Below are 26,459 nucleotides of genomic sequence, written 5' to 3' on the forward strand. Positions count from 1 at the left end.
AAAAAAAAGTTCATTGTTAGGTTCACAGGATTGTCGCCCCAATACCGGGCTCAAGGCATTTGGGGAAGACATTTTCATGGAAGGGGGTGGGGTGTAGCTGTGTTAGAACTGGATGCAGATTGTTGCAACCTTGTGGAGTGACACTGGGAGAACCCAGATGGGGCAAAGAAAGCTTTTCTGGGGAAGGGGCATAATAGCTAGGACCCTAAAGGATGAATAGGAGTTCTCCTTCCTGGGGCAAAGCAGTCTAGGAAGAAAGCAGAAGTATACGGAGGGCTGTGGCAAAGGGACAGTACTTGAAGGAATGTGAGCAGGACATTTGGGGAGTCTGAGGGTAAAACAAGGCCTTGAGAAGGGGAGATCAAAATCTGAAAAAGAATGAAGCCCCTCTAGGCCTTGATGTGTGGCTCCCACCGGGCAAAGGGGGCTCACAGGCAGGTCAGTTACCCCGAGGCCTCCCCTCCCAAGATCCTGGGACCCTGAGGACTTTGAAGATACATGGAAGAGGCCAGATGCCTTGCCCGGGCAGTCTAAGAGACTTGCCGTCCCGTGCAAACTGGAGAAGATGCGGATTTTGGCACATGGGGAGCTCGTGGTCGCCACAGCCATCAGCAGCTTCACGCGGCACGTGTTCACCTGTGGCAGAAGAGGCGTCAAGGTGTGGAGCCTGACTGGCCAGGTGGCTGAGGACAGGTTCCCAGAGAGCCACCTGCCTGTCCAGGTGAGGGTGGCCTTGGTTTCCTGGGGTGCAGGGCTTCTGGGAACAGGGGGTTTGAGGTTTGAGTCTGGGAGAGTCCAGATGGTGGAGAGACGGCTTCCAGGGAAAAGGGGCATAATAGCTAGGAACCTAAAGGATGAATAGGAGTTCGCTCTCATGAGGCAAAGCAGTCCAGGCAGAACGCCACAGGGGACGACAACTCACGGTGACTCTGCCCATCCCAGACCCCTGGGGCCTTCCTGCGTACCTGCCTGCTGTCCTCAAACAGTAGGAGCCTGCTCACCGGTGGTTACAACCTGGCCAATGTGAGCGTGTGGGACCTGGCGGCGCCCTCCCTGCACGTGAAGAAGCAGTTACCCTGTGCAGGTCTCAACTGCCAGGCCCTAGACGCCAACCTGGATGCCAACCTGGCCTTTGCCAGCTTCACCAACGGCGTGGTCAGGATCTGGGACCTGCGGGATCACAGTGTGGTCAGGTGTGTTTGAGGGGTGGGCAGGGGCAGCATCCTGTTTCCAGCCTCCTGTGGCCACCTCCGCCCACCTTCCTGCTGCCACCTGAACCTGGGATATAGCACTCTCCCAGCCAAAGCCCCTTGCCCCCTTGAACTTGCATTTGAGAAAGTTGGAGGTGCGGACTTGGCTCTTGGCTGGACTGCATTCCTTGCATCCCAGGGCATTTTACTTTTTGTCTGCCTCAGTTTCCCCACCTGGACACAGGATGTGACAGCCCCAAACTCAAAGGCTTGTTAGAAGGGCAAATTTGTTGTAAAAATATAAAACAGCAGGCTAGGTGTGGTGCCTCGAAAATGTAAACCCAGCACTTTGGGAGGTCAAGACGGGAGAAATGCTTAAGCCCAGGAGTTCGAGATTAACCTCGGTAACATAATGAGACCCCATCTCTATTTAAAAATATGTATATCTAAATTAGCCAGGCACAGTGGCTCACACCTGTACTCCCAGCACTTTGGGAGGCCAAGGTGGGCAGATCACAAGGTCAGGAGATCAAGACTATCCTAGCTAACACGGTGAAACCCCGTCTCTACTAAAAATACAAAAAAATTAGCCGGGCGTGGTGGTGGGCACCTGTAGTCCCAGCTACTCGGGAGGCTGAGGCAGGAGAATCGCTTGAACGCGGGAGGCGGAGCTTGCAGTGAGCTGAGATCTGTGCCACTGCACTCCATTCTGGGCGACAGAGCGAGACTCCATCTCAAAAAAAAGAAAACAACATATATATAATATGTATATATCATATATAACAGGCTGGGCGCGGTCGCTCACGTCTGGAATCCCAGCACTTTGGGAGACTGAGGTGGGTGGATCACCTGAGGTCAGGAGTTCGAGACCAGCCTGACCAACATGGTGAAACCTCATCTCTACTAAAGATGTAAAAATTAGCCAGGTGTGGTGGCACACACCTGTAATCCCAGCCACTTAGGAGGCTGAGGCACTAAAATTGCTTGAATCCAGGAGGCAGAGGTTGCAGTTAGCTGAGATCATGCTGCTGCACTCCAACCTAGGCAACAACAAAAAATATATATATATATACACACACATATATATATACACACACACATATACATGTATATATGTGTGTGTATGTGTATGTATACACATGCATGCCAGGCACGGTGGCTCATGCCTATAATCCCAGTACTTTGGCAGGCCAAGGCAGGCAGATCACCTGAGGTTGGGAATTTGAGACCAGCCTAACATGGAGAAACCTCATCTCTACTAAAAATACATAATTAGGCGTGATGGTCCATTCCTGTAATCTCAGCTACTCGGGAGGCCGAGGTGCTAAAGTCACTTGAACCCGGGAGGCAGAGGTTGTAGTGAGCCGAGATCGTGCTGCTGCACTCCAGCCTGGGCAACAAAACGAGACTCCATCTAAAAAATACATGTAAAATATGTATATAATATATAAAATATCTATCAGCATGTTTGCAGGAAGCAATGACTGACGTAAAATACAGCACACCACCCGTCCACCACTATTCCCCTTCCCTGCTTGAAGGAATTCCTGTAGACCTGCCTCAGAGCTTGGGTGGATTCAGGATAGAAGAGGCAAGGGGAGGCCTGGGTGGATAGAGAAGGGAGACTGAGGGCTGCGAGGGGCCGGCACTAGATCCTGTGTCCATTTTCTGCCAACTTTGATACTCTGTGAAGGCAGAGATTTGTGGGTGGTGGCACTGTCCTTTTCATGCCCAAATGTAGTGACTGGTGTTTCTGGGGGCCCAAACCTCAGAGTCTTGGCCTGATTGCCTCCCGATGTCCCTTCTGGCCAGGGACCTCACAGGTTACCCTGATGGAGTCAAGAGTATGGTGGTCAAGGGCTACAACATCTGGACTGGGGGGCTGGATGCCTGTCTGCGGTGCTGGGACCAGAGGACCATCATGAAGCCTCTGGAGTACCAATTCGAGTCTCAGGTGCGGAGGCTGGGATGGGGTCTGCTCGGCCAGGCATCCTCTGGTCCTCACATTAAAAAATGAGGTTGAGGCCGGGCACCGTGGCTCATGCCTGTAATCCTAGCACTTTGGGAGGCTGAGGCAGGTGGATCTCCTGAGGTTGGGAGTTTGAGACCAGCCTGGCCAACATAGTGAAACCCCATCTCTATTAAAAATACAAAAATGAGGGCTGGACGCAGAGGCTCACACCTGTAATCCCAGCCCTTTGGGAGGCCGAGGCGGGCGGATCATTTGAGGTCAGAAGTTCAAGACCAGCCTGACCAACATGGTGAAACCCTATCCCTACTGAAAAATACAGAAAATTAGCCGGGCGTAGTGGCGGCGCCTGTAATCCCAGCTTCCTGGGAGGCTGATGCAGGAGAATCGCTTGAACCCCGGGAGGCTGAGGTTGCAGTGAGCCAAGATCATATCATTGTACTCCAGCCTGGCAACAGAGCGAGACTGCATCTCAAACACTCATGCTATATTGGGTGCAAAGTAGGGAAGACTCTCCATTTTACAGACCAACAAACTGAGGCACAGATACGAAGTTGCTTGTCCCAGGGTTGCACAGCTAGGAAGGGGTCAGTCACTCGGCCTCCAGGGTAGGTCCCCAGGCTCCTGCCTGCTTCCTGGGCCAGGCTGGGACCTAACCAGGTTCCTCCCTCCCCACTGCCCGTTACCCAGATAATGAGCCTGTCCCACAGCCCCCAGGAGGACTGGCTGCTGCTGGGCATGGCCAATGGCCAGCAGTGGCTGCAGAGCACCAGCGGGAGCCAGCGGCACATGGTGGGACAGAAAGACAGCGTCATCCTGAGCACCAAGTTCTCCCCCTTTGGTAAGCGGCTGGCAGAAGGTGGGGAGACGCCCCTGCAGCCCCCAGCCTCCCACAAGACCCCACCCAACCCTCTAGGACACCTCAGAATCCATCTGTAGCAGAAACAAGTTTTGGGGATGCTGTTGCCGGGGGATGAGGGAGGGAAGGGGGTGGGTGCCTGTGCCCTCCCCACCCCATGGCCCTCCCCCCCCCACGCCCCCCCCCCCCCCCGGGCCCTCCCCCCCATGGCCCTCCCCCCCCATGGCCCTTCCCCCTCCATGGCCCTTCCCCCCTGACTCCCTGCCCCCAGCGTGGTCCTTCTCCCCCATCCCCGCCCCCCTGCCCCTGGCGTGGTCCTCCCCCCAGCTTCAGCTGCCGGTGTCCCCATGAGCTGATGCCCTCATTTCTCCCAGGCCAGTGGTGGGCGAGCGTTGGGATGGACGACTTCCTTGGTGTCTACAGCATGCCAACAGGGACAAAGGTGTTCCAGGTACCGCGATGGGCTGGGGGCAGGACCTGGGGGTGGCCCCAAAGGGACCATGTTTACAGCCTGGGCAACACAGCAAGACACTGTCTCTACAAAAAGTTTAAAAATTAGCCAGGTGTGGTGGCTCATGGCTTTAATCCCAGCATTTTGGGAGGCTGATGCAGGAAGATGGCTTAAGCTTAGGAGTTCGAGACCAGCCTGGCCAACATAGTGAGACCCCATCTCTATAAAAAATAATTAGCTGAGCCGGGCGCAGTGGCTCACGTCTGTAATCCCAGCACTTTGGGAGGCCAAGGCAGGTGGATCATGAGGTCAGGAGATTGAGACCATCCTGGCTAACACGGTGAATCCCCGTCTCTACTAAAAATACAAAAAATTAGCCGGGCATGGTGGTGAGCACCTGTAGTCCCAGCTACTTGGGAGGCTGAGGCAGGAGAATGGCTTGAGCCCAGGAGACAGAGCTTGCAATAAGCAGAGATTGCGCCACTGCACTGCAGCCTAGGCAACAGAGCGAGACTCCGTCTCAAAAAATAAAATGATAATTAGCTGAGTGTGGTGGTGTGCACCTGTGGTCCCAGCTACTTGGGAGGCTGAGGCAGGAAGATTGCTCGAGTCCAGGAGGTCAAGGCTGCAGTGAGCTGAGATTGTACCACTGCACTCCCGCCTGGGCAACAGAGCAGGACCTTGTCTGTCTTCGAAGAGACAATGCTTCATGCTTGAGCTAACGAGTAGAGACCAGGGGTGTGTGAGCCCTACCCCAGTTCACTGCCCACTGCCTCCCTCCAGGTGCCCGAGACGTCCCCAATCACGTGCTGTGACATCTCTTCCAACAACCGCCTCATTGTCACAGGCTCCGGGGAGCACGCCTCCGTGTACCAGATCACCTACTGAGGGGCCTCGCTGCTGTCATCCAACTCCGGCTCCTCTTTGCGTCCACTTTTTTTTTTTCCCCCAACCAGGTGGAGGGAAGTGGGAAGGATCTTCTATGGCATCGCACGATCCAGTCTGTGGTGTACAGACTGACCGCTGTCACCTGTAATAAAGCACCCGGGAAAGGCAGAGAGTGGACGTGTCCTGTCCTCTGAAGGGAAAGGGGCCTTCCCATCCCGTCCCTGCTCAACTTTTGGAAATCTGGAAGGACTTCATCCAGCCTGGTGGCTCTAAGCCTTTTTTTTTTTTTTGAGGCCAGGGTCTCACTCTGTCATGCAGTCTGGAATGTGATGGTGCCATCATTATTCATTGCAGCCTCTCCAACTCCTGGGCTCAAGCCATCCCCCTGCCTTAGCCTCTTGAGTAGCTGAGACTACAGATGTGCATCACTACGCCCGGCTAATTTTTTTGTAGATGCCAGATGTGGTGGCTCATGCCTGTAATCCCAGCACTTTAGGAGGCTGAGGGGGGCAGATCATGAGGTCAAGAGATCGAGACCATCCTGGCCAACATGGTGAAACCCCGTCTCTACTACAAATACAAAAATTAGCTGGGCATGATGGCGGGTGTCTGTAGTCCCAGCTACTTGGGCGGCTGAGACAGGAAAATCGCTTGAACCCGGGAGACGGAGGTTGCAGTGAGCTGAGATCGTGTCACTGCACTCCAGCCTGGTGACAGAGCAAGACTCTGTCTTATAAAAAAGTTCCTAAGAATCTCACAGGAAATTTGGCTACACTCTGAATAGCTATCTGCTCTGCCCTTTTTTCCCCCTACCCCTTGTACTTAGGCTGAATCTTGGGATAATTTTTGTTTTTGTTTTTTAGATAGGGTCTTGGGACTGGGTGCGGTAGCTCATGCCTGTAATCCCAGCACTTTGGGAGGCCGAGGTGGACAGATCACCTGGGGTCAGGTGTTTCAGACCAGCCTGGCCAATATGGTAAAATCCCATCTCTACTAAAAATACAGAAATTAGCTGGGCGTGGTGGTGTGTGCCTGTAATCCCAGCTATTCAGGAGGCTGAGACAGGAGAATTGCTTGAGCCCAGTAGGCAGAGGTTGCAGTGAACTGAGATCGCACTACTGCACTCCAGCCTGGGCGACAGCAAGACCCTGTCTCAAAAAAGATAATGTGTTGGCCAGGTAGAGTGGCTCATGCCTGTAAAACCAGTACTTTGGGAGGCCAATGTGGGCAGATCACTTGAGCCCAGGAGTTTGAGACCAGCCTGGGCAGCATAGTGAGAACCCATCTCTAAAATAAGTTAACCAGGCATGGTGGTGGTACATGACTATAGTCCTGGGTACTTGGGAGGCTGAGGCGGAAGGATTGCTTGAGCCCAGGAGGTTGAGGTGAGCTGTGATTGTACCACGGCACTCCAGGCTGGGCATCAGAGCGAGACCCTGCCTTAAAATTCCAGGCTGGGCATCATAGCGAGACTTGCTTTAAAATTCCAGGCTGGGCGCAGTGGCTCCTGCCTGTAATCTAGGCAGTTTGGGAGGTTGAGGTGGGTCGATCACCTGAGGTTAGGAGTTCGAGACCAGCCTGGCCAACGTGGTGAAACCCCGTCTCTAATAAAAATGCAAAAATTCGCTGCACGTGGTAGTATTTCTGCCATCCCGGCTACTCGGGAGGCTGAGGCAGGAGAATTGTTTGAGCCCAGGAGGCGGAGGTGAGATGCAGTGAGCTGAGATGGTACCATTGTACTCCAGCCTGGGCCACAGAGTGGGACTGTCTCAAAATTTCTACCTGGAGGCCTGAGTGACTGCCTGGAGTACAGCCCTGTATACCATGTGGGCATGAGCAAGAAATCAACGTGTCAACCCAGAGACTAAGGGGCTACTTGTTACACAGTAGCATCTAAACCATCCTCCCAAGGTAACTCCTGTGTCTCGGAATGACTCTCACACACCAGGCAGACACCTCTGAATATCCTGCAGAATTTTTTTTTTTTTGATTCTCACTCTGTCGCCCAGGTTAGAGTGCAGTGGCACGATCTCGGCCTCTGCACTGCAAGCTCCGCCTCCTGGGTTCACGTCATTCTCCTGCCTCAGCCTCCCGAGTAGCTGGGACTACAGGCGCCTGCCACATTTTTTGTATTTTTAGTAGAGACGGGGTTTCACCGTGTTAGCCAGGATGATCTCGATCTCCTGACTTCATGATCCGCCCACCTCGGTCTCCCAAAGTGCTGGGATTACGTGAGCCACCGCGGCTGCCCCAGAATGAATTCTCGTTATGTATGATTCCCAGGACATGGTCACCTCTCAGTAACCGTGCCCAAGAGAAGCAATGATCACCGGTTCCCCAGCCCGAGAGAGAAATGCAGATGTGATAAATACATTTTATTTCTACCAAGGTCCTCTGCCCATCGGCCCCCACATGCAGCAGGGGAAGGTGTGAAGCTGTTGGCCAGAGAGCAGTGGGATGAACGGTTCCTAGGCGGGGCTGCGAGGCGGCTGCTGCTTCCCCTAGGAGTCCGGAGTTCGGGTACAGGAAGGGGGGTCATATCTCAGTAGACCACCTCATACACGGTGGCCTTCTTGTCCCCCGAGCCTGTCACGATGTATTTGTTATTCCTGGAGATGTCACAACTCAGGACTGAGGATGACTCCTTGGACTGCCAAGGGAAGGGGGAGAGAAAAGGGCACGGTGAGGCATGGTCTCCACAGATGGGTGTGTGGGCAAGGCTGGGGCGGAGTCGGGAATAGGAGGCCAGGAGTCGCCTACTGAGTGACGCATTTCCTTTTTTTTGAGATGGAGTTTTGCTCTTGTCGCCCAGGCTAAAGTAAAGCAGCGTGATCTCGACTCACTGCAACCTCCACTTCCTGGGTTTAAGACATTCTCCTGCCTCAGCCTCCCGAGTAGCTGGGATTATAAGTGCCTGCTACCATGCCTGGCCAGTTTTTGTATTTTTACTAGAGACAGGGTTTCCCCATGTTGTCCAGGCTGGTCTGGAACTCCTGACCTCAGGTGATCCACTGCCTCTGCCTCCCGAAATGCTGGGATGACAGGTGTGAGCCACTACGCCTGGCTGAGTGACCTGTTTTCTTTTTTTGAGACGGAGTCTTGCTCTGTCGCCCAGGCTGGGGTGCAGTGGCCGGATCTCAGCTCACTGCAAGCTCCGCCTCCCGGGTTCACGCCATTTTCCTGCCTCAGCCTCCCAAGTAGCTGGGACTACAGGCTCCCACCACCTCGCCCGGCTAGTTTTTTGTATTTTTTAGTAGAAATGGAGTTTCACCGTGTTCGCCAGGATGGTCTTGATCTCCTGACCTCGTGATCTGCCTGTCTCGACCTCCCAAGAGTGACCTGTTTTCTAGAGACAGGTGCTTTGAAGCTAAGTCTGATAGGCAGAGCAGGGCCTCCATTCCCTCAATACCAAGAGAGATGGAACTGAAGTGCTGCCCTTTCTGAGACGCTCAGAGTGGGTGTGAACCAGGCATGATGTCACACAGCACAGCAGAGGGCCAAGGCGATGGCCTAGACCAGGGATTAGCAAACTTCACAAAGGGCCTGGTAAATATTTTAGGCTTTGCCTAAAGTCTAAATAAGTCTGTGTCACATATTCTGGGATTTTTTTCTTACAACCCTTTAAAAATATAAAAACTGGGCCGGGCACAGTGGCTCACGCCCGTCATCTCAGCACGTCAGGAGTTCCAGACCAGCCTGGCCAACATGGGGAATCCCCGTCTCTGCTAAAAATACAAAACTTAGCCAGGCATGGGGGTGGACACATGTAATGCCAGCTACTTGGGAAGCTGAGGGAGGAGAATTGCTTCAATCCAGGAGGTGGAGGCTGCAGTGAGCTGAGATCATGCCATCGCACTCCAGGCTGGGCAACAAAGCAGGACTCCATGTCAAAAAACAACAAAAACACCAGCCATGGTGGCTCACGCCTGTAATCCCAAAACTTTGGGAGGCCGAGGTGGGTGGATCATGAAGTCAGGAGATCAAGACCATCCTGGCTAACACGGTGAAACCTCGTCTCTACTAAAAATACAAAAAATTAGCTGGACGTGGTGGCAGGTGCCTGTAGTCCCAGCTACTCGGGAGGCTGAGGCAGGAGAATCACTTGAACCCGGGAGGCCGAGGTTGCAGTGAGCCGAGATTGCGCCACTGCACTCCAGCCTGGGCGACACAGCAAGACTCCATCTCAAAAAAAAAAAAAAACTTTACCAATCAGGACGGGCATCATTAAAAAGACAGCCAATAACAAGTGTTGGTGAGGATGCAGAGAATTTTAAAATCTTGATCACTGCTGATGGGGATATAAAATTTGAAAAACAGCTCAGCGCAGTGGCTCACGCCTGTAATCCCAACACTTTGAGAGGCCAAGGCAGGCAGATCACCTGAGGTCAGAAGTTTGAGACCAGCCTAGACAACATGGTGAAACCTCATCTCCACTAAAAATACAAAAATTAGCCAGGCATGGTGGTGCATGTCCGTAATCCCAGCTACGCAGGAGGCTGAGGCAGGAGAATGGCTTGAACCCAGGAGATGGAGGTTGCAGTGAGCCAAGATTGCCACTGCACTCCAGCCTGGGAGATAGAGCAAGACTCTGTCTCCAAAAAAAAAAAAAGGCAAATTTTATTTTATTTATTTATTTGAGGCGGAGTCTCGCTCTATCGCCCAGGCTGGAGTACAGTGGCACGATCTCGGCTCACTGCAAGCTGGGCCTTCCAGGTTCACACCATTCTCCTGCCTCAGCCTCCTGAGTAGCTGGGACTACGGGCGCCCGCCAGCACGCCCGGCTAATTCTTTTGTATTTTTTTAGTAGAGACAGGGTTTCACCGTGTTAGCCAGGATGGTCTTGATCTCCTGACCTTGTGATCCACCCACCTCGGCCTCCCAAAGTGCTGGGATTACAGGCGTGATCCACCGTGCCCGGCCGGCAAATTTTAAATTTTATGTTATATGCATCTTACTGCAACTATATTTTAGAAAAACCAACAGGCTACAGGCAGATGAGGCGAGGCTCTCCGGCTGAAATGCCAACCTCGGCTTCAGTACCTGGGCGGTGGGGAGGCTTGCAGGACCCTGAGGAGGGGTTAGGGTGGCAGGGGGTGCTGGGGGACGGGGACAGGGGGAATCTCTGTGACCCTGGCATACCCGGGCACATGGCCCTGCCAGGGTGGGGGCTCCGGACCATTGAGTACCTGGAAAATGCTGGCCCCGTACGGCGTCCTCCAGGCGTTGAGCAGATTGTCCTTCCCAGTGCTCACAAACCACCGTCCTTGGGGAAGGAGAGCAGTGGGGTTCAAGGCGGGGCACTGAAGAGAGACCAGGGCTGCAGGGGGAGGTGGGGCAGGCTGGGTCTGGCCTCTCCCTTTTCCTTTTTTTTTTTTCCCCGGAAAGGGTCTTGCTCTGTCACCCAGGCTGGAGTGCAGTGGTACAATCATAGCTCATTGCAGCCTCAACTGCCTGGGCTCAAGTGTGCCTCCCACCCAGCCTCCCAAGCAGCTGGGACCACAGGTGTGCAACACCACGCCCAGCTAACATTTTTAGTTTTTGCCAGGCACGGTGGCTCGCACCTATAATCCTAGCACTTTGGGAGGCCAAGGCAGCTGGGTCACTTGAGGTCAGGAGTTGGAGATCAGCCTGGCCAATGTGGTGAAACCACTTCTCTACTAAAAATACAAAAATCAGCTGGACCTGGTGGCAGGCATCTGTAACTCCAGCTACTCGGGAGGCTGAGAGTTGAGAATTGCTCGAACCTGGGACGTGGAGGTTGCAGTGAGCCAAGATCATGCCACTGCACGCCAGCCTGGGCAACAGAATGAGACTCCATCTCAAAAAAAAAATTATTTGTAGAATTGGGATCTGATTATGCTCCCCAGGCTAGTCTCAAACTCCTGGCCTCAAGCGATCCTCCCACCTTGGTCTCCCAAAATGCTGGGATTACAGGTGTGAGCCACCATGCCCAGCCCAAGTACTTTTTTTTTTTTTTTTTTTTTGGTATAAGGTATCTCATGTACTATTTAGGATATACTTACACTAACAAATGACTTTTTTAAGAGATAGGGTCTCACTGCATTGCACAGGCTAGAGGGCAGTGGTGCAATCATAGCTCCCTACAGCCTCAAAGTCCTAGGCTCAAGCAATCCTCCTGCCTCAGCCTCCCTAGTAGTTGGGACTACAGGTGCAAGCCACCATACCCGGCTGTTTTATTTCTTTGGAGAGAAAGTCTTGCTATGTTGCCCAGGCTGGTCTTGAACTACTGGTCTTGGGTGATCCTTCTGCCTTAGTGTCCCAAGTAGCTGAAACTACATGCATCAGCTACTGTGCCTGGCTTAAATTTCTTTTTTTCTTTTTTTTTTTCTTTTTGAGATAGAGTCTTGCTCATTCAGACTAGAATGCAGTGGCATGATCTTGGCTTACTGCGACCTCCACCTCCCAGATTCAAGCGATTCTCCTGCCTCAACCTCCCAAGTAGCTGGGATTACAGGCACCCACCACCACACCTGGCTAATTTTTGCACTTTTAATAGAGTCAGGGTTTCACCATGTTGGCCAGGCCGGTCTCGAACTCCTGACCTCAGGTGATCTGCCTGCCTTGGCCTCCCAGAGTGTTGGGATGACAGGCGTGAGCTACTGCACCCAGCCTTAAATTTGAATCTCGGATAAGTCATCAATAATTTTTAGGACAGGTATATCCCACATCTTTCATTATTTGGTTTTTAGTATAAGTATATCCCACACACCATTTGGGAGATAGTTGTACTAACGATTTGCTTTTGAGTATATAAAACTTAGTATAGAAATAACATTTTAGTATATAAATAACATTATTTGTTATTTATCTAAGATTCGGATTGAATAGGCACCCTGGGTTTTGTTGTGGTTTTGGGGGTGCCCCCCCGCCCCAGAAGACACACCACAGGAGGCAAACTTCAGGGACAGCACACAGCTCTCGTGGAGGTGCAGCTGGTATTTCTCCGGCTTGCGGACGTGCAGGATCTCCACATTGCTACTCTCCATTCCGACCGCCAGCCAGTCCTGGTTAGGGCAGTGGCCCAGGGAGAAAATCTAGGGGTAAAGAGGGAAGAGAAGGGGTCACGAGCCCCCCTTTGTTTTGTGTCTCCTGGGTTCACTCCATCGCCCAGGCTGTAATCACGGCTCACTGCAGCCTCGACCTCCAGAGTTCAAGTGATCCTCCTGCCTCAGTCTCCCGAGTAGCTGGGATTACAGGCATGCACCATCACGCTGGATACATTTTTTTTTTCAGATGGAGTCTCACTGTGTCATTCAGGCTGCAGTGCGATGTTGCAATCTCAGCTCACTGCAGCCTCTGCCTCCCAAGTTCAAGGGATTCTCGTGCCTCAGCCTCCCAAGTAGCTGGGATTACAGGTGCCTGCTGGCACGCCCAGGTAATTTTTGTATTTTTAGTAAAGACGGAGTTTCACTGTGTTGGCCAGGCTGGTCTCAAACTGCTAACCTCAAGTGATCTGCCCGCCTTGGCTTCCCAAAGTGCTGGGATTACAGGTGTAAGCCATTATGTCCAGCCTACGAGTCCCTTTGGATATTGGGGGGTGCACAGCACCATCAGGGTTGGGGGGTGGAGTCCAACGTTCTCCCTCTTCAGCCCTCCCAGAGAAAGGCAGCTGGCCCAGGACTGGGAACACAGCAGACAACTGCATGTCGAATCATTAATATTAATCAGAATTACACAGAACCCTGGGGCTGCACATCCATTATCTGCTCTGAGTGCACAACAGCACAGGGAGGAGGCAGAGAGGAGGGAGAAGAGACAGAGAAGGGAACAGCCAGGCAAGGACAATCACTCCCCTTAAGCAGATGGTGGAAGCTGAGGCAGTGTCCCCTCAAGGTCACACAGCAAGGCTATGAAAGACCAGGCCTTGGCCGGGCTCTGTGGCTCATGCCAGTAATCCCAACGCTTTAGGAGGCCAAGGCAGGCGGATCATCTGAGGTCAGGAGTTCGTGACCAGCCTGGCCAACAGGGCAAAACCCCATCTCTACTAGAAATGCAAAAATCAGCTGGGTGTGATGGCGGGCACCTGTAATCCCAGCTACTTGGGAGGCTGAGGCAGGAGAATTGCTTGAACCTGGGAGGTGGAGGTTGCAGTGAGCTGAGATTGCACCACTGCACTCTAGCCTGGGTGACAGAGCAAGACTCTGTCAAAAAAAAAAAAAAAACAAACAAACAAAAACAAGACAGACAAGCCAGGCCTGGGAGACAGGACTTCTCACTCTTAGCTTGGAATGTTCCCTACTTTTTTTTTTTTTTGAGACAGGGTCTCGCTCTGTCACCCAGGCTGCAGTGCAGTGGTGCGATCATGACCCACAGCAGCCTCGACCTCCTCCCAGGCTCAAGTGATCCTCCTGCCTCAGCCTCACAAGTAGCTGTGATCACAGGTGTGTGCCATCATACCTTATTTATTTGTTTATTTTGAGACGGAGTCTCGCACTTTCACCCAGGCTGGAGTGCAGTGGCGCGATCTTGGCTCACTGCAAGCTCTGCCTCCTGGGTTCATGTCATTCTCCTGCCTGAGCCTTCTGAGTAGCTGGGACTACGGGTGTCCGCCACCACACCCGGGTAGTTTTTTTGTATTTTTAGTAGAGACAGGGTTTCACCGTGTTAGCCAGGATGGTCTTGATCCCCTGACCTCATGATCCGCTCACCTCGGCCTCCCAAACTGCTGGGATTACAGGCGTGAGCCACAGCACCCGGCCCACCATGCCTTATTTTTAATTTGTTTTGTAGGGACAAGGTCTTGCTATGTTGCCAAGGCTGATCTCAATCTCCTAGGCTCAAGCGATCCTCCTGCCTCAGCCTCCCGAACTGCTGGGATTACAGGCATCGGCCACTGAGCCTGGCCTGGAATGTTCCCCATTTGCAATGCTGCTTTTCGTTGTTTATTATTATTATTATTATTATTATTATTAGAGTTTCGCTCTTCTTGCCCAGGCTGGAGTGCAATGGCACGATCTCGGCTCACCGCAAACTCTGCCTCCCAGGTTCAAGCAATTCTCCTGCCTCAGCCTCCCAAGTAGCTGGGATTACAGGCATGCACCACCACGCCCAGCTAATTTTGTATTTTTAGTAGAGACACAGTTTCTCCACATTGGTCAGGCTGGTCTTGAACTCCCGACCTCAAGTAATCCACCCACCTCAGCCTCCCAAAGTGCTGCGATTACAGGCGTCAGTCACTGAGCCTGGCCTGGAATGTTCCCCATTTGCAATGGTGCTTTTTGGTTTGATTTTAAAAGGATTCGGGGTCCTCCTCCTCCTGTAGCCCACCCCATTTTAGGCACAAACAGGAATCAGGCTCTGTTCCACCCTAAACCTCTTGGAGTCTCACTAACAAGACGCCTGTGGAAATAACCACACATTTACAGAAGAGAAGACTGGAGGGCTTCAAATGTCCTTTCGTGGCCATACAGAAGCATTCCTGAGTAAAGACGCATTGAGGGGCACCCAGTGAACTAGGAGATATTCACCATGGGATCCCTAGAAATGTTCTTAGCCCACCTAAGCTTCGGGGATATGGGATGGAGAACTCTGTCCACCTGCACTCCTGATTTCCCTATCAAACAGTTCGTCAAACGAAAGAACAATGGGTTGGACATAATGAGCCTGGGAGGCAGGGCGCGGTGGCTCACACCTGTAATTCCCACACTGGGAAGCTAAGGCAGGTGGATTATTTGAAGCCAGGAGTCCAAGACCAGCCTGGACAACACAGTGAAACCCTGTCTCTACCAACAAATACAAAAATTAGGCGGGCATGGTGGTGCATGCCTGTAGTCCCAGCTACTCAGGTGGCTGAGGCATGAGAATCATTTGAACCTGGGAGGCAGAGGTTGCAGTGAGCTGAGATCACGCCACTGCATCCCTATCTCAAAAAAAAAAAAGAGTTTGGGAGTTAGGAGTTAGCTCCTCTTAGGTTTCAAGGAGGGGCAAATGAGATGGGTCTTGAGGGATGAATAGGAGTTTGCTAATTACAGAAAGAAGAGAAAGGCATTTCAACCACAGGGAACAAATGTGCAGAGGTCTCAGAGCTGTCCCAGAGTATGCTGTGCATGAGACCAGCCCATGGAAACCCTGAATGACAGAACAAGGTGCTCACAGCCTGCCCCCAAAGCAGGTGAGAGGCAGGATCTAGGGTCACAGTGCCTGAAGATTTGCTCCCTTTGCTCAGCCCTGAGGAGCCCCCAGTTCTGTCCAGCCCCTTCACCATGTCCTTCAGCTTAGGCCCCACCTCAGTGGGGATCTCTCCATGCCCAGCTCCTCCTCCATCAACCTCCACTCTGTCCTCCTGGCCAGTAGCTCCCCCTTGGTGAGTCCTCGGTGGGGAAGTGTGTGTCCCATGCTCTAGGCAGGGTCCAGAGATTAAAGGCTGGGAGAACCCAGCTACACGAGGAAAGACACATACAAGGGTATGGCTGGACACAAGCAGGTGGGGAAGATGATCTGGGGGTCTCAGTAGCCCCACAGCTTCATATGAATCATCAGCTCTTTTGTGTTCCCTTAAGTCCTTAGAGTTAAAGGGGAAGCTTGTGGATGTGTCTGGAGGACAAGAAAGATGGGCACCATAGCAGATGTGAGTCCTGTCCTGCCTGTGGAAGTGGGCACCTCACAAGGAAAGGAAGGGACGCTGGATTCCTAGAGCTTCCATCCCCCTCCCGCCAGAACCGAACAGCACCTGGGAGCTGAAGTCGTGCTGCTGCAGCTGGCGGCCCTCCCGCAGGTCCCAGCAGCGCACCGTGTTGTCCAGGCCCCCTGTCCAGAGCCGAGTGCCATAATCAGAAATATCAATGCAGCTGGCACCGTCCGTGTGGCCCTGGAACTGCCTGGAGGGAGAAGGGCCCAGGCGTCCATCTTGGAATTCGAGCTGCCCCAGGGTCCTCCCAGGTCACTCCTCCACCCTCCCTGCACCAAGAGGGGCCGGGGGCTTGCCCAAGGTCCTAGCGCACCTGCCACCCACCTGACCATAGTTTGGTTCTGCAGGTCCCAGACCACAATGTTGCCATCGCTGCAGCAGGAGAAGCAAACCTTGGCGTCGGGGCTGACGGCCAGGGCGTAGCAGGCCGGGGCCGAGGAGGTCAGCTCGGCCTTGATACGGGGGGTGGGCGCCGCCAGATCCCAAATGGACAAGGTGCTGGCCTCACCGCCCACTATCAGACTCCGGCCATCTGGCAGCAACTTGCAGGAGCGAATGTAGTTGTCTCGGTTCTGGGGTCGGGGAGAGAAGCAGGGGCTGGGGGTTGGTCCCAGGTGAGGCCTCTAGGAGCCTAGCTCAATGTGGGGGTCTCTGGAGCCCAAGGTAGCCTCATCCTGATTGGCCAGCAAGACCCACCCCTTTGGCCCACAAACCCTGTTCCATTTGACAAGCTCTGCCCTTCACCTGTAAACCCCATCCATCGTTGGCCTGCAAGCCCTACCCTGATTACTGGCGAGCCACGCCCCTTTGAGTCGCAAACGCTGCCCCATCTGACTATAAGCTACATCCTTTACCTATAAACCCCACCCATACTTGGCCTGCAAATCCTATCCCGATTGTCTTGCAAGCCTAATTCTGATTGGCCAATGAACCCCACCCCTTTGGCTTGCAAGCCCTGCCCCATGTGACTACAAGCTCCACCCTTCACCTCTAAGCCCCGCCCTTCACATGTAGCCCCACCCACACCCAGCCTACAAACACCACCCCATTTGAACATAAGCTCCACCCCTCAGTTGCGAGTCCCGCCCACTGTCCCACCCCCGCCCTCACCAGGCAGTCGAGCTGGGCCACGGGCGTCTTGGCCCCAGGCTGGCCCACATCCCACACCTTCACACAGCCCTTGCCGCCCGTGTACACGTGCTGCGTGGAGCCGCTGATGGTGACTGCGCAGACCACCTCGCCGTGTGCCAGCGTGTGCAGCTGCCGGGCGTGCCGCGGGATGCCCGCGCCCACCAGTGCATCCGAGGGGAAGGGTACGGGCTGCATCTGTCCGTCCGCAGACACGTGGAAGGAGTAGGCCCTGGAGAGAAAGCCGGGGCATGACCCAGCCCTGGGCACCACGCCCCCGCACCCGGGAGGGCAGGGAGATGCCTTTGTCCTGCCTGGCATCCTCTGATGCGTTATTTATTTATTTATTTGAGACGGAGTCTCGATCTGTTGCCTAGGCTGGAGTGCAGTGGTACATCTCAGCTCACTGCCAGCTCCGCCTCCCGGGTTCACGCCATTCTCCTGCCTCAGCCTCCCGAGTAACTGGGACTACAGGCGCCCGCTACCATGCCTGGCTAATTTTGTTTGTATTTTTAGTAGAGACGGGGTTTCACTGTGTTAGCCAGGATGGTCTCCATCTCCTGACCTCGTGATCCACCCGCCTCGGCCTCCCAAAGTGCTGGGATTACAGGCGTGAACCACCACACCCGGCCCTTTTGTTTTGTTTTTTGAGAGGGAGTCTCACCCTGTCGCCAGGGCTGGAGTGCAGTGGCCGGATCTCAGCTCACTGCAACCTCTGCCTCCCGGGTTCAAGCGATTCTCCTGCCTCGGCCTCTCGAGTAGCTGGGATTACAGGCATGCGCCACCACGCCCGGCTAAGTTTTTTGTATTTTTAGTAGAGACAGGGTTTCACCATGTTGGCTAGGCTGGTTTTGAACTCCGAACCTCAAGTGATCCACCCACCTCGGCCTCCCAAAGTGCTAGGATTACAGGCATGAGCCACCAGGCCCAGCCTGATGCATTTTTTGGTTTGTTTTTTGAGACAGAGTCCCGCTCTGTCGCCCAGGCTGAAGTGCAGTGGCGTGATCTGGGCTCACTGTAACCTCTGCTTCCCGGGTCCAAGCGATTCTCCTGCCTCAGTCTCCCAAGAAGCTGGGATTACATGAGCAGGCCACCACGCCTGGCTAATTTTTTTGTATTTTTACTAGAGACAGGTTTTCACCATGTTGGTCAGGCTGGTCTCAAACTCCTGACCTCAAATGACCAACCCACCTCGGCCTCACTGGGATTACAGGCGTGAGCCACCAGGCCTGGCCTATGATGCATTTTTTTAAAGTAATTATCTCTATTATTATTTTGTAGAGACAAGGTCTTGCTATGTTGCCCGGGCTGGTCTCAAACTCCTGGCTTCAAGTGATCCTCCCACCTTGGCCTCCCAAAGCCCTGGGATGACAGGAGTGAGCCATGGTGCTCGGCCTCTGATTCATTTAGGAAAAAGGCAGGACAACGTGGTCAAAAGTGATATGGGACAGTCAGTGGGTGGCACAAATACACAGGGGGTCTAGGTCGTGGTGTGGCGCATGGTAAATAAACACTTAATAAACGTTCGTTCAACCAAGGACCCACGAAGGCATGTTGAATGTTCCAGACCAGATAGAGGGCACTGTCCTAGGAGCCCCAGCCACCTGTGACCAGTTAAGATACTTAAATGAACTGAAATTAAATAAACATTTTCAGGCCGGCACAGTGGCTCACACCTGGAATCTCAGAACTTTGGGAGACTGAGGTAGCTGGATCATTTGAGGTCAGGAGTTCAAAACCAGCCTGGCCAACATTGTGAAACCCCATCTCTACTAAAAATACAAAAATTAGCTGGCAGTGGTACAGGCCTGTAATCCCAGCTACTCAGGAGGCTGGAGCAGGAGAATCGCTTGAACCCAGGAGGTGGAGGTTGCAGTGAGCTGAGATCTCACCACTGTACTCCGGCCTGGGGGACAGAGTGAAACTTCATCTCAGAAAAACAAAACAAAACAAAAATTTTCAGCTCCTCAGTTGCACTGGCCACATTTGAAGTACTCAAAGCCACAATCAGCTGGTGGCAATCGGGTTGGCCCGCAGTGGGTGTAGAATACCTCCATCACTGCAGAAAGTTCTGTGGACATTGGGGCTAGGTCTTCGCTGGGGGAGCCGTCCCCGTTAGCAGGGTGCTAAGCAGCATCCCTGGCCTCCACACTCCAGGCCAGGAGCGTTTCCTCCCCCAGCTGTGACAACCACACTTGTCCCCTGACATCACCCAGTGTCCCCTTAGGGGTCAGAGTCTACTTCTATGGAGAGCCAGTGGAACTCCGAGTAGCTTACACAAGACACTTTTTTTCTTTCTTTCTTTTTGTTTTTTTTTTGAGACTGAGTCTCGCTCTATCGCCCAGGCTGGAGTACAATGGCGCAATCTCAGCTCACTGCAACCTCCACCTCCCAGGTTCAAGCGATTCTCATGCCTCAGCCTCCCGAGTAGCCGGGATTACAGGTGCCCGCCACCACATCCAGCTAATTTTTGTATTTTTAGTAGAGATGGGGTTTCGCCATGTTGGCCAGGCTGGTCTCAAACTCCTGACCTCAAGTGATCCGCCTGCCTCGGCCTCCCTAAGTGCTGGGATTACAGGCGTGAACCACCGTGCCTGGCCCACACAAGAGACTTTCTAGAAGGGAAGCAGGGAGAGACCCCAACCACACAGGGTAAGACCTCAGAGGAGGCGGGGGGCTGGCCTGGGTCCCCAGGCAGGGAACCCCACCCTGGTACTCACGGCTTTCCCCCAGGGATGCTGGGTAGGGAGGAAGAGACAGATGACCCTCGGAGATGCGGGTGAGACTCAAATGCCATCTGTCAGAATGCCAGAGGGGGTGTCAGTGAGGCAGGTGACTCCAACCCACCTCTGTGCTGTCCCACGCCCACCTGCCATGCCGCTGTTTATCAGCCCCTCCCCAAGGAAGCAGAGATGCCCTCTCTCTGCCTGTCACACTACACAGGGAGGGCTGAGGTTTTCACTTGAGGGCACCGGCCCCAAAATCTCTGTCCAGGAAATCCTAGAACTCCAGGGTTCCAAGGATCCTGAAGGGTTCTCCATCCAACGTCCAGACTGACTCTATGACAGAGGTCTCTAAACTCCAGCCCCCCGGGACAAATCTGGTCCACTGCTCACTTTTGTAAACAGTGTCCTAAGGCCAAGGCCCTACTGCTCCTTTTCATGCAGCTTAATCACCATTGCATTTTTCCACAATCACAAGTCCTGCTTTGTATTAAGCTTGTGGGACTACTGAGACCCCCAGATCGTCTTCCCATGCACACTTGCTGAGTCAGGGCTCCCTTCCCTTTCTGCACTCCCGTGTCTCTCCTTGTGTAGTTGGTTTCTCCTCCCGGCCCCCAGCCCCTGGGCCCTGCTGACACCTCCTGCGCCCCCACCCAAGGACTCACCATGGGGGAGCGTCCGTATACCACAGAGCTGCTGACCTGAGGGGACAGGTGGAGGCTGACATAGGAGCTGGGCACAGAGAGGTCTCCATTGAGGGTGCTGTGGGAGCCCAGGCTGAAGGACGTGGTGAAGGGACTGGACAGAGTCAGGGGGCTCCTCAGGGCTGAGAGGGAAGAGTCGGGGACAGGTTTTGACACCCTGGACCCAGATCCCACCTCCCACTGCCTGGGGAGCTCCCTGGCCTTTCATTCGGAGTTTCCACGCGCTGGTCCCACATTGGCCATAGCCCGGGACACCTCCAGACCTCTGCACTATCATTCCTCCGGTGGACATGACTTTCTCTCCCTCTTTTTTTTTTTTTTTTTTTTTTTTAGATGGAATCTTGCTCTGTTGCCAGGCTGGAGTTCAGTAGTGCGATCGCGGCTCACTGAAACCTCTGCCTCCTGGGTTCAAGCAATTCTGCTGCCTCAGCCTCCCGCATAGCTGGGACTATGGTCATTCTCTTTCTTTTAATTGGCAAACTCCTACCCATCCTTCAAAACCCAGGCTCGGGCCGGGCGCGGTGGCTCACGCCTGTAATCCCAGCACTTTGGAAGGCCGAAGTGGGAGGACCACCTGAGGTCAGGAGTTCAAGACCAGCCTGACCAACATAGTGAAACCTGGTCTCTACTAAAAATACAAAAATTAGCTGGGCATGGTGGCGCATGCCTGTAATTCCAGCTACTCGGGAGGCTGGGGCAGCAGAATTGCTTGAAGCCAGGAGCGGGAGGTTGCCATGAGCTGAGATCGCGCCATTGCACTCTAGCCTGGGCAACAAGAGTGAAACTCCGTCTCAAAAAAAAAAAGAAAAAAAAATTGAGGCCCAATGTCCCTTAACATCTCAGAAACATCCTTGAACCTCCCTGTTGCCAACCTCCAGCTTTGCCCTTCTTGGGCACCTGGCTTGGTACCAGCCCTGATTATACAGGGCTGTGAGTTTTGGGGTCTGGGTTTCGTCCCTTTTTGCCACCTGGGAGTTCCTTGAGGGCAGGTTCCAAGGACAACTTTTTTCAGGGGCCCTGGAACCAGCCCAGGGCGTGACCGTAAGGCAGAAAAGATGACCACTGTCATTCCCCAGATTACTGATGGGGAAACTGAGGCTCAGAGAGGTTGGGTCACTTGCCCAAGGTCACCCAGCTGGTGAATACCCAAGCTTGGTCTGCAACCCAAGCCCATCTGGCCCCGAAGATCGTCTCTCCAGTGCACTAGGCTGAAACTCGCGACTAAGCCCCTTCCATGCTCCAGGCCTCAGTTTTCCTACCCGCCAAGCTGAGACAACGAGGAACTGCCCAGAGGGAGGCAGAGTCTAACTTGAAGTCACAAAAAGGACTAAGGCAATGAACGCCAGGCCTGGAATCTCAGCCTTCTGCCTCTCCAGCCCCTTTTCCTAGATCTCCCCGGAGATGAGGCCTGCTCCGGACAGGCACCAACAGGCAAGGTGCTCACCGATGCTGTCTGTGGAAGGCGCTGGCTTGGCAGCGAGCTGGCAGAGGTGACTGGCCGAGCTGGGCCCAGGGGTGGACGCGTCCTGGGGCGGGGAGGAGTCGCAGGACTTGGAGGCAGGAGTGCTGGGGGGAAGGTCATTCTGCAGAGAAAGGGCAGGACTGAACGCCACCAGACACCTGGTGTCTTGTGGCCTAATGATCTGATCAGAAACTGTGGGGGCCAGTCGCAGTGTCTCACGCCTGTAATCCCAACACTTTGGGAGGCCCAGGTGGACGGATCACCTGAGGTCAGGAGTTAGAGACCAGCCTGGCCAACATGGTAACATGGTAAAACCACATCTCTACTAAAAATACAAAAGATCAGCCAGTGGTGAAGCATGCCTGTGATCCCAGCTACTCTAGGAGGCTGAGGCGGGAGGTGCTTGAATCCGGGAGGTGGAGGTTTGTAGTGAGCTGAGATCCATGTTGCACTCCAGCCTGAGCAGCAGAACCACTGACTCTATTTCCAGCTGGGAGGCGGTGGTTCCGCGCCCTGTAATCCCAACACTTTGGGAGGCCGAGGCAGGTGGATCACTTGAGGAGTCAGGAGTTTGAACCACCCTGGCAACTTGTAGAATGAAACCCTGTCTACTAAAAATACAAAATTAGCTGGACATGGTGGCACGTGCCTGTAATTCCAGCTACCGGGGAGGGCTGAGGCAGGAGACTTGCCTGAACCGGGAGGCAGAAGTTGCAGTATGTAGTGAATCAGGCCATTGCACTCTAGCCTGGGCAACAAGAGCAAAATTCCACCAAAAAAAAAAGGCAACAAAGTTACAAAGTTATAGGCCGTCAAGATTTGCAATTTTTTTTTTTTTTTAAATACAGGGTCTTGCTCTCAAAAGTAACATGATCAGATAGGCACTGTGGCTCATGCCTGTGATCCCAGCACGTTGGGAGGCCAGGACGGGCAGATCACCTGAGATCAGGAGATCTAGACCATCCTGGCTAACACAGTGAAACTCTGTTCTACTAAAAATACAAAAAATTAGCCAGAGGCATTAGTAGCGCATACCCTGTAGTCCCAGCTACCCACTATCCGGGAGGCTGAGACAGGAGAATCTCTTGAACCCGGGAGGCAGTGGTTGCAGTGAGCTGAGATCGCGCCACTGCACTCCAGACTGGGTGACAGAGAGAGACCCCATCTCCAAAACAAAAAACATAAAACAAACAAAAAAAGGCACGCTCGTAGCTCAATGCAGCCTCAACCTCCCACACTCAAGTGATCCTCCCGACTCAGCCTCCCAAGTAGCTGGCACTACAGGCACACGTCTCTATGCCCAGCTAACTTTTTAAATTTTTTTGTAGAGACAAGGTCTCACTATGTTGCCCAGGCTGGTCTCCAACTCCTGCTCTTGAGTGATCGTCCTGCCTTGGCCTCCCAAAGCCCTGGGATGACAGGCATGAGCCACAGCCCGCAGTCACTGTTGAGATTCTTGAACGACAAGGAATTAGAAACTCCGGGATGGGCTCGTGGAGACGCAGACCCCACCGCGGCATATTCTCAGGCGAAGGAAGAACGCCTAGCACACAGTGCAATCCTCCTTGTGCCCCCCACGGAAAGGGAGGTGTCACCCAGAGCTGTCCTTCCCCGAGGCGGGGCTCTGAGGAAAGCAGCAGCTGGACCTCCATCTAGGGGCAGGTTCTGTTATCTCGGCTTCATGTCACCGCCTCCCCTGCCTCCCAAGAAACTTCGCATCCTTGTCTTGCGTCTGTCTCGGCTTCCCATGACACCATCGCACACACGCTGACAGCTGCACAGCACCCACACCCGCGAGAGAGTGGATGGGACAACTGTGGGGTCAGGGAGGACCCCTGAGGGCTTCTCCAATACAACGGAGCTGCCCTACCCCCTCGTAAGGTTTTTCCCGCAGTGGGAGGAGGGCACTTAAGATAGAATGGGAGCCCCAACCTCTGGTGGTTGCCATGGTAACCTGCCAAGAGGGGAGGCCTTGAAACCGGGAGGGGAGGCCTAGAAACCGACATACTCTCCCCTGGTAAGTGCAGGGGAGGGGTCTGGAGAAGATTTGGGGTGAGGGGAGCCACAAAAGGAGCTGAATTTGGAATGCCCTGGGGGTGCTTTTAGATGGCTTACATGCCTGGCATTAAACTCCAGGAGGTCCAACCGGAAAGTTGTTCCTATATTAATTATCTTTCCTTCCGAGGACAACATCTCAGCTTGGGGCCGGTGTGTCTCTAAGCGCCTCTGGAAGGGCTCAACACATGCAGGCCTGGGTCCAGCTTAGCTGGCTAGGCTTTCACTGTGTTTATTTCCATGGGATTTCCTATTGATTGCAAGAGAGAGACCTGCTTTCCATGTAAGGTGGTGAATTGCCTTTTAAAATTTATCTACAAAGCTTCTTTACAAAGTTGCCTTTTAATATTTACTGAGGTTCAACAAAGTCAGTCCCAGCGGGAGGTTAAAAAAAAAAGCACAAGGAGAGGGTGGACAATGCCAGCCGGGCTGATTTCCCATCATTGCCCTCTGTGTCATGGGGTAGTGTCTGTTTCCAGGCCCCCAGGATGAATAAAGTGAGTTTCAAGGCCCTCCCCTCCTCCTTACCAGGATGAGCTCCTTGGCTCTAGGGAGTGGTGAGCCAAGGCTAGAGGCCAAGGAGGCCGGACTGTCCACCAGGTCCCGACGGGCAGGAACACAGATGGGTACCTTTCCGCAGGGGGTGGTAGCTGGGCTGGGGGGCTCTGAGGGTTGGTCCTGGGTTCGAGAAGGTAACATTGAGCAGAGTTGAAATGAGAGAGAAAGAGTCCCTCTCTATCCTCCTCCCGAGTCCCACCCCAATCTCTAGAATGGGTACCCACGACCCACCACGGGAAGATTATGAAACCTCCTGCTGCCTCAGTTTACTCATCTGTAAAATGTACTTTTTTTTTTTTTTTTTTGAGTCTCACTCCGTCACCCAGGCTGGAGTACAGTGGCTTCCTACAACCTCCGCCTCCTGGGTTCAAGCAAGCACATCCAGCTAATTGTTTTGTATTTTTAGTAGAGACAGGGTTTCACCATTTTGGTCAGGCTGGTCTCAAACTCCTGACTTCAAGTGATCCATCCGCCTCAGTCTCCTAAAGTGCTGGGATTACAGGTGTGAGCCACCATGCCCAGCCTGTAAAATGGGTTTAATGATAGGCTCTACTCCATAAGCACCCATAGCAAGGACTACATAAGGCCTTGGTTTTATTTTCCCATTGAACAGATGGGGAACAGTGAGGCCAGGGAAGTGGGGATGTCACTGCCCACAAATCACTTAGTGAGCCCGGGCTTGAAGTCACTCCCCATGCAATGGAGAGGAGGTCAGCCAGAGGTGTCAGGGAGCCCCCGACACTTCCTGGCCCCATCCCAGCTGTCCCACAGAGGGGGGAACCAGGACCCCCACTACCTCTGGGTCCTCCCATTCCAGAAAACTCACCCCTTGCTCTGTGCCTAGAGTAGGGGAAGAGGCTGGACCCCTGGACTCACCTCATCCACCACCAGATTGTAGTCACTCTTGTCTTCGTCACTTTCCTGGTGGGAGATGGGGGAGAGAGCTCATCGTGGTCATGCCCCTGCCTCCGTGCCCCCATCCACTCCCCAGGAGTTGGGGGCATGAGCCCAGCCAGTCCCAAGGCATGACTGGGATTCTCAGACCCCTGCGTCCGTTTGCTCAGAGCAGAAGGGAAGGCCGCACGTGCCCGCATCTGGGAAGGATGGGGTCGGCCGGGCAGGTGGGCATCTTGTAGAGAGGACTTTGAAGGATGTGGACTACATGAGTGCCTTGTGTGACTCCCGGTCCTCAGACCTCAGTTTACCCCCTGTATGGTAAAGGGAGAGCCAGAGACCAGGAATCGTCCCTACCTCCTTCCTCGATCTCGCCAACGAAGTCAAGCAGTCCCTCGGGCATGTCTGTCTCACCCATCTCTCTGGCCATTTCCACCCACTACAGCCCTAGGACAGACCTGGTACCCTCCTAATCCCTTCCTGGGGCTCCTGGCCTCCAGCCTTGCCCCCTCCAGGAAACCCTCCAAGCTGGCCCCAGATAGATTTTCCTAAGACCTATCCCCACCTCTGCTCTGCAACCCTCTATGGCTCCCCATTGCTTTGGAAGAAAGACCAAGCTCCAATTCTATTCACTGATGCAGACAACACTATCCTGGGTACCACGGCAGGAAGCGGGGTGGGATGGGACACCACTGACATGCTGGGCTGCAGGGCAACCTCTGGTTGGGCTGGAAACCAAAGGAAGAAAAAAGGTTGCAGCCTGGAAGACAAAATCCGCCCAGTGGGTAGGTTCTCCTAGACTCCCTTCCTATGCGCAGTTTTCTTCTTTAAATGAAAATTTGTTGCGTCCAGGTGCAATGGCTCACACCTGTAATCCAGCACTTTGGGAGACCAAGGCAGGTGGATCACCTGAGGTCAGGAGTTTGAGAT

At 53.6% G+C, this 26,459-nt stretch overlaps 2 protein-coding genes across 4 annotated transcripts in view; one reads left to right on the plus strand and one right to left on the minus strand.

Annotated features, from left to right (window-relative positions):
- The window catches only part of TLE6 (TLE family member 6, subcortical maternal complex member), an 18,063-nt gene extending 12,536 nt beyond the window's left edge, over positions 1 to 5,527 (plus strand). For both annotated transcript variants that reach the window (XM_009193121.2, XM_009193124.2), the window contains 6 exons: positions 469 to 721; positions 943 to 1,193; positions 3,003 to 3,144; positions 3,850 to 4,000; positions 4,393 to 4,469; positions 5,253 to 5,527. In XM_009193121.2, the coding sequence (XP_009191385.1) occupies positions 469 to 721; positions 943 to 1,193; positions 3,003 to 3,144; positions 3,850 to 4,000; positions 4,393 to 4,469; positions 5,253 to 5,357 (979 nt within the window). In that variant the 3' untranslated portion in view covers positions 5,358 to 5,527. The remainder of the gene's footprint in view (positions 1 to 468; positions 722 to 942; positions 1,194 to 3,002; positions 3,145 to 3,849; positions 4,001 to 4,392; positions 4,470 to 5,252) is intronic.
- A 2,184-nt stretch (positions 5,528 to 7,711) lies between these two features.
- Positions 7,712 to 26,459, minus strand: part of TLE2 (TLE family member 2, transcriptional corepressor) — a 32,810-nt gene continuing 14,062 nt past the window's right edge. For both annotated transcript variants that reach the window (XM_031660131.1, XM_031660130.1), the window contains exons 11-21: positions 25,512 to 25,556; positions 24,606 to 24,755; positions 22,005 to 22,143; positions 20,522 to 20,682; positions 19,854 to 19,930; positions 17,116 to 17,365; positions 16,330 to 16,577; positions 16,048 to 16,195; positions 12,262 to 12,412; positions 10,544 to 10,620; positions 7,712 to 8,007 (exon numbers count right to left, since the gene is read on the minus strand). In XM_031660131.1, coding sequence (XP_031515991.1) covers positions 7,900 to 8,007; positions 10,544 to 10,620; positions 12,262 to 12,412; positions 16,048 to 16,195; positions 16,330 to 16,577; positions 17,116 to 17,365; positions 19,854 to 19,930; positions 20,522 to 20,682; positions 22,005 to 22,143; positions 24,606 to 24,755; positions 25,512 to 25,556 — 1,554 coding nt within the window. In that variant the 3' untranslated portion in view covers positions 7,712 to 7,899. The remainder of the gene's footprint in view (positions 8,008 to 10,543; positions 10,621 to 12,261; positions 12,413 to 16,047; positions 16,196 to 16,329; positions 16,578 to 17,115; positions 17,366 to 19,853; positions 19,931 to 20,521; positions 20,683 to 22,004; positions 22,144 to 24,605; positions 24,756 to 25,511; positions 25,557 to 26,459) is intronic.

The sequence above is a fragment of the Papio anubis genome, chromosome 20, assembly GCF_008728515.1.
Source record: "Papio anubis isolate 15944 chromosome 20, Panubis1.0, whole genome shotgun sequence".
Taxonomy (NCBI): Eukaryota; Metazoa; Chordata; class Mammalia; order Primates; family Cercopithecidae; genus Papio; species Papio anubis.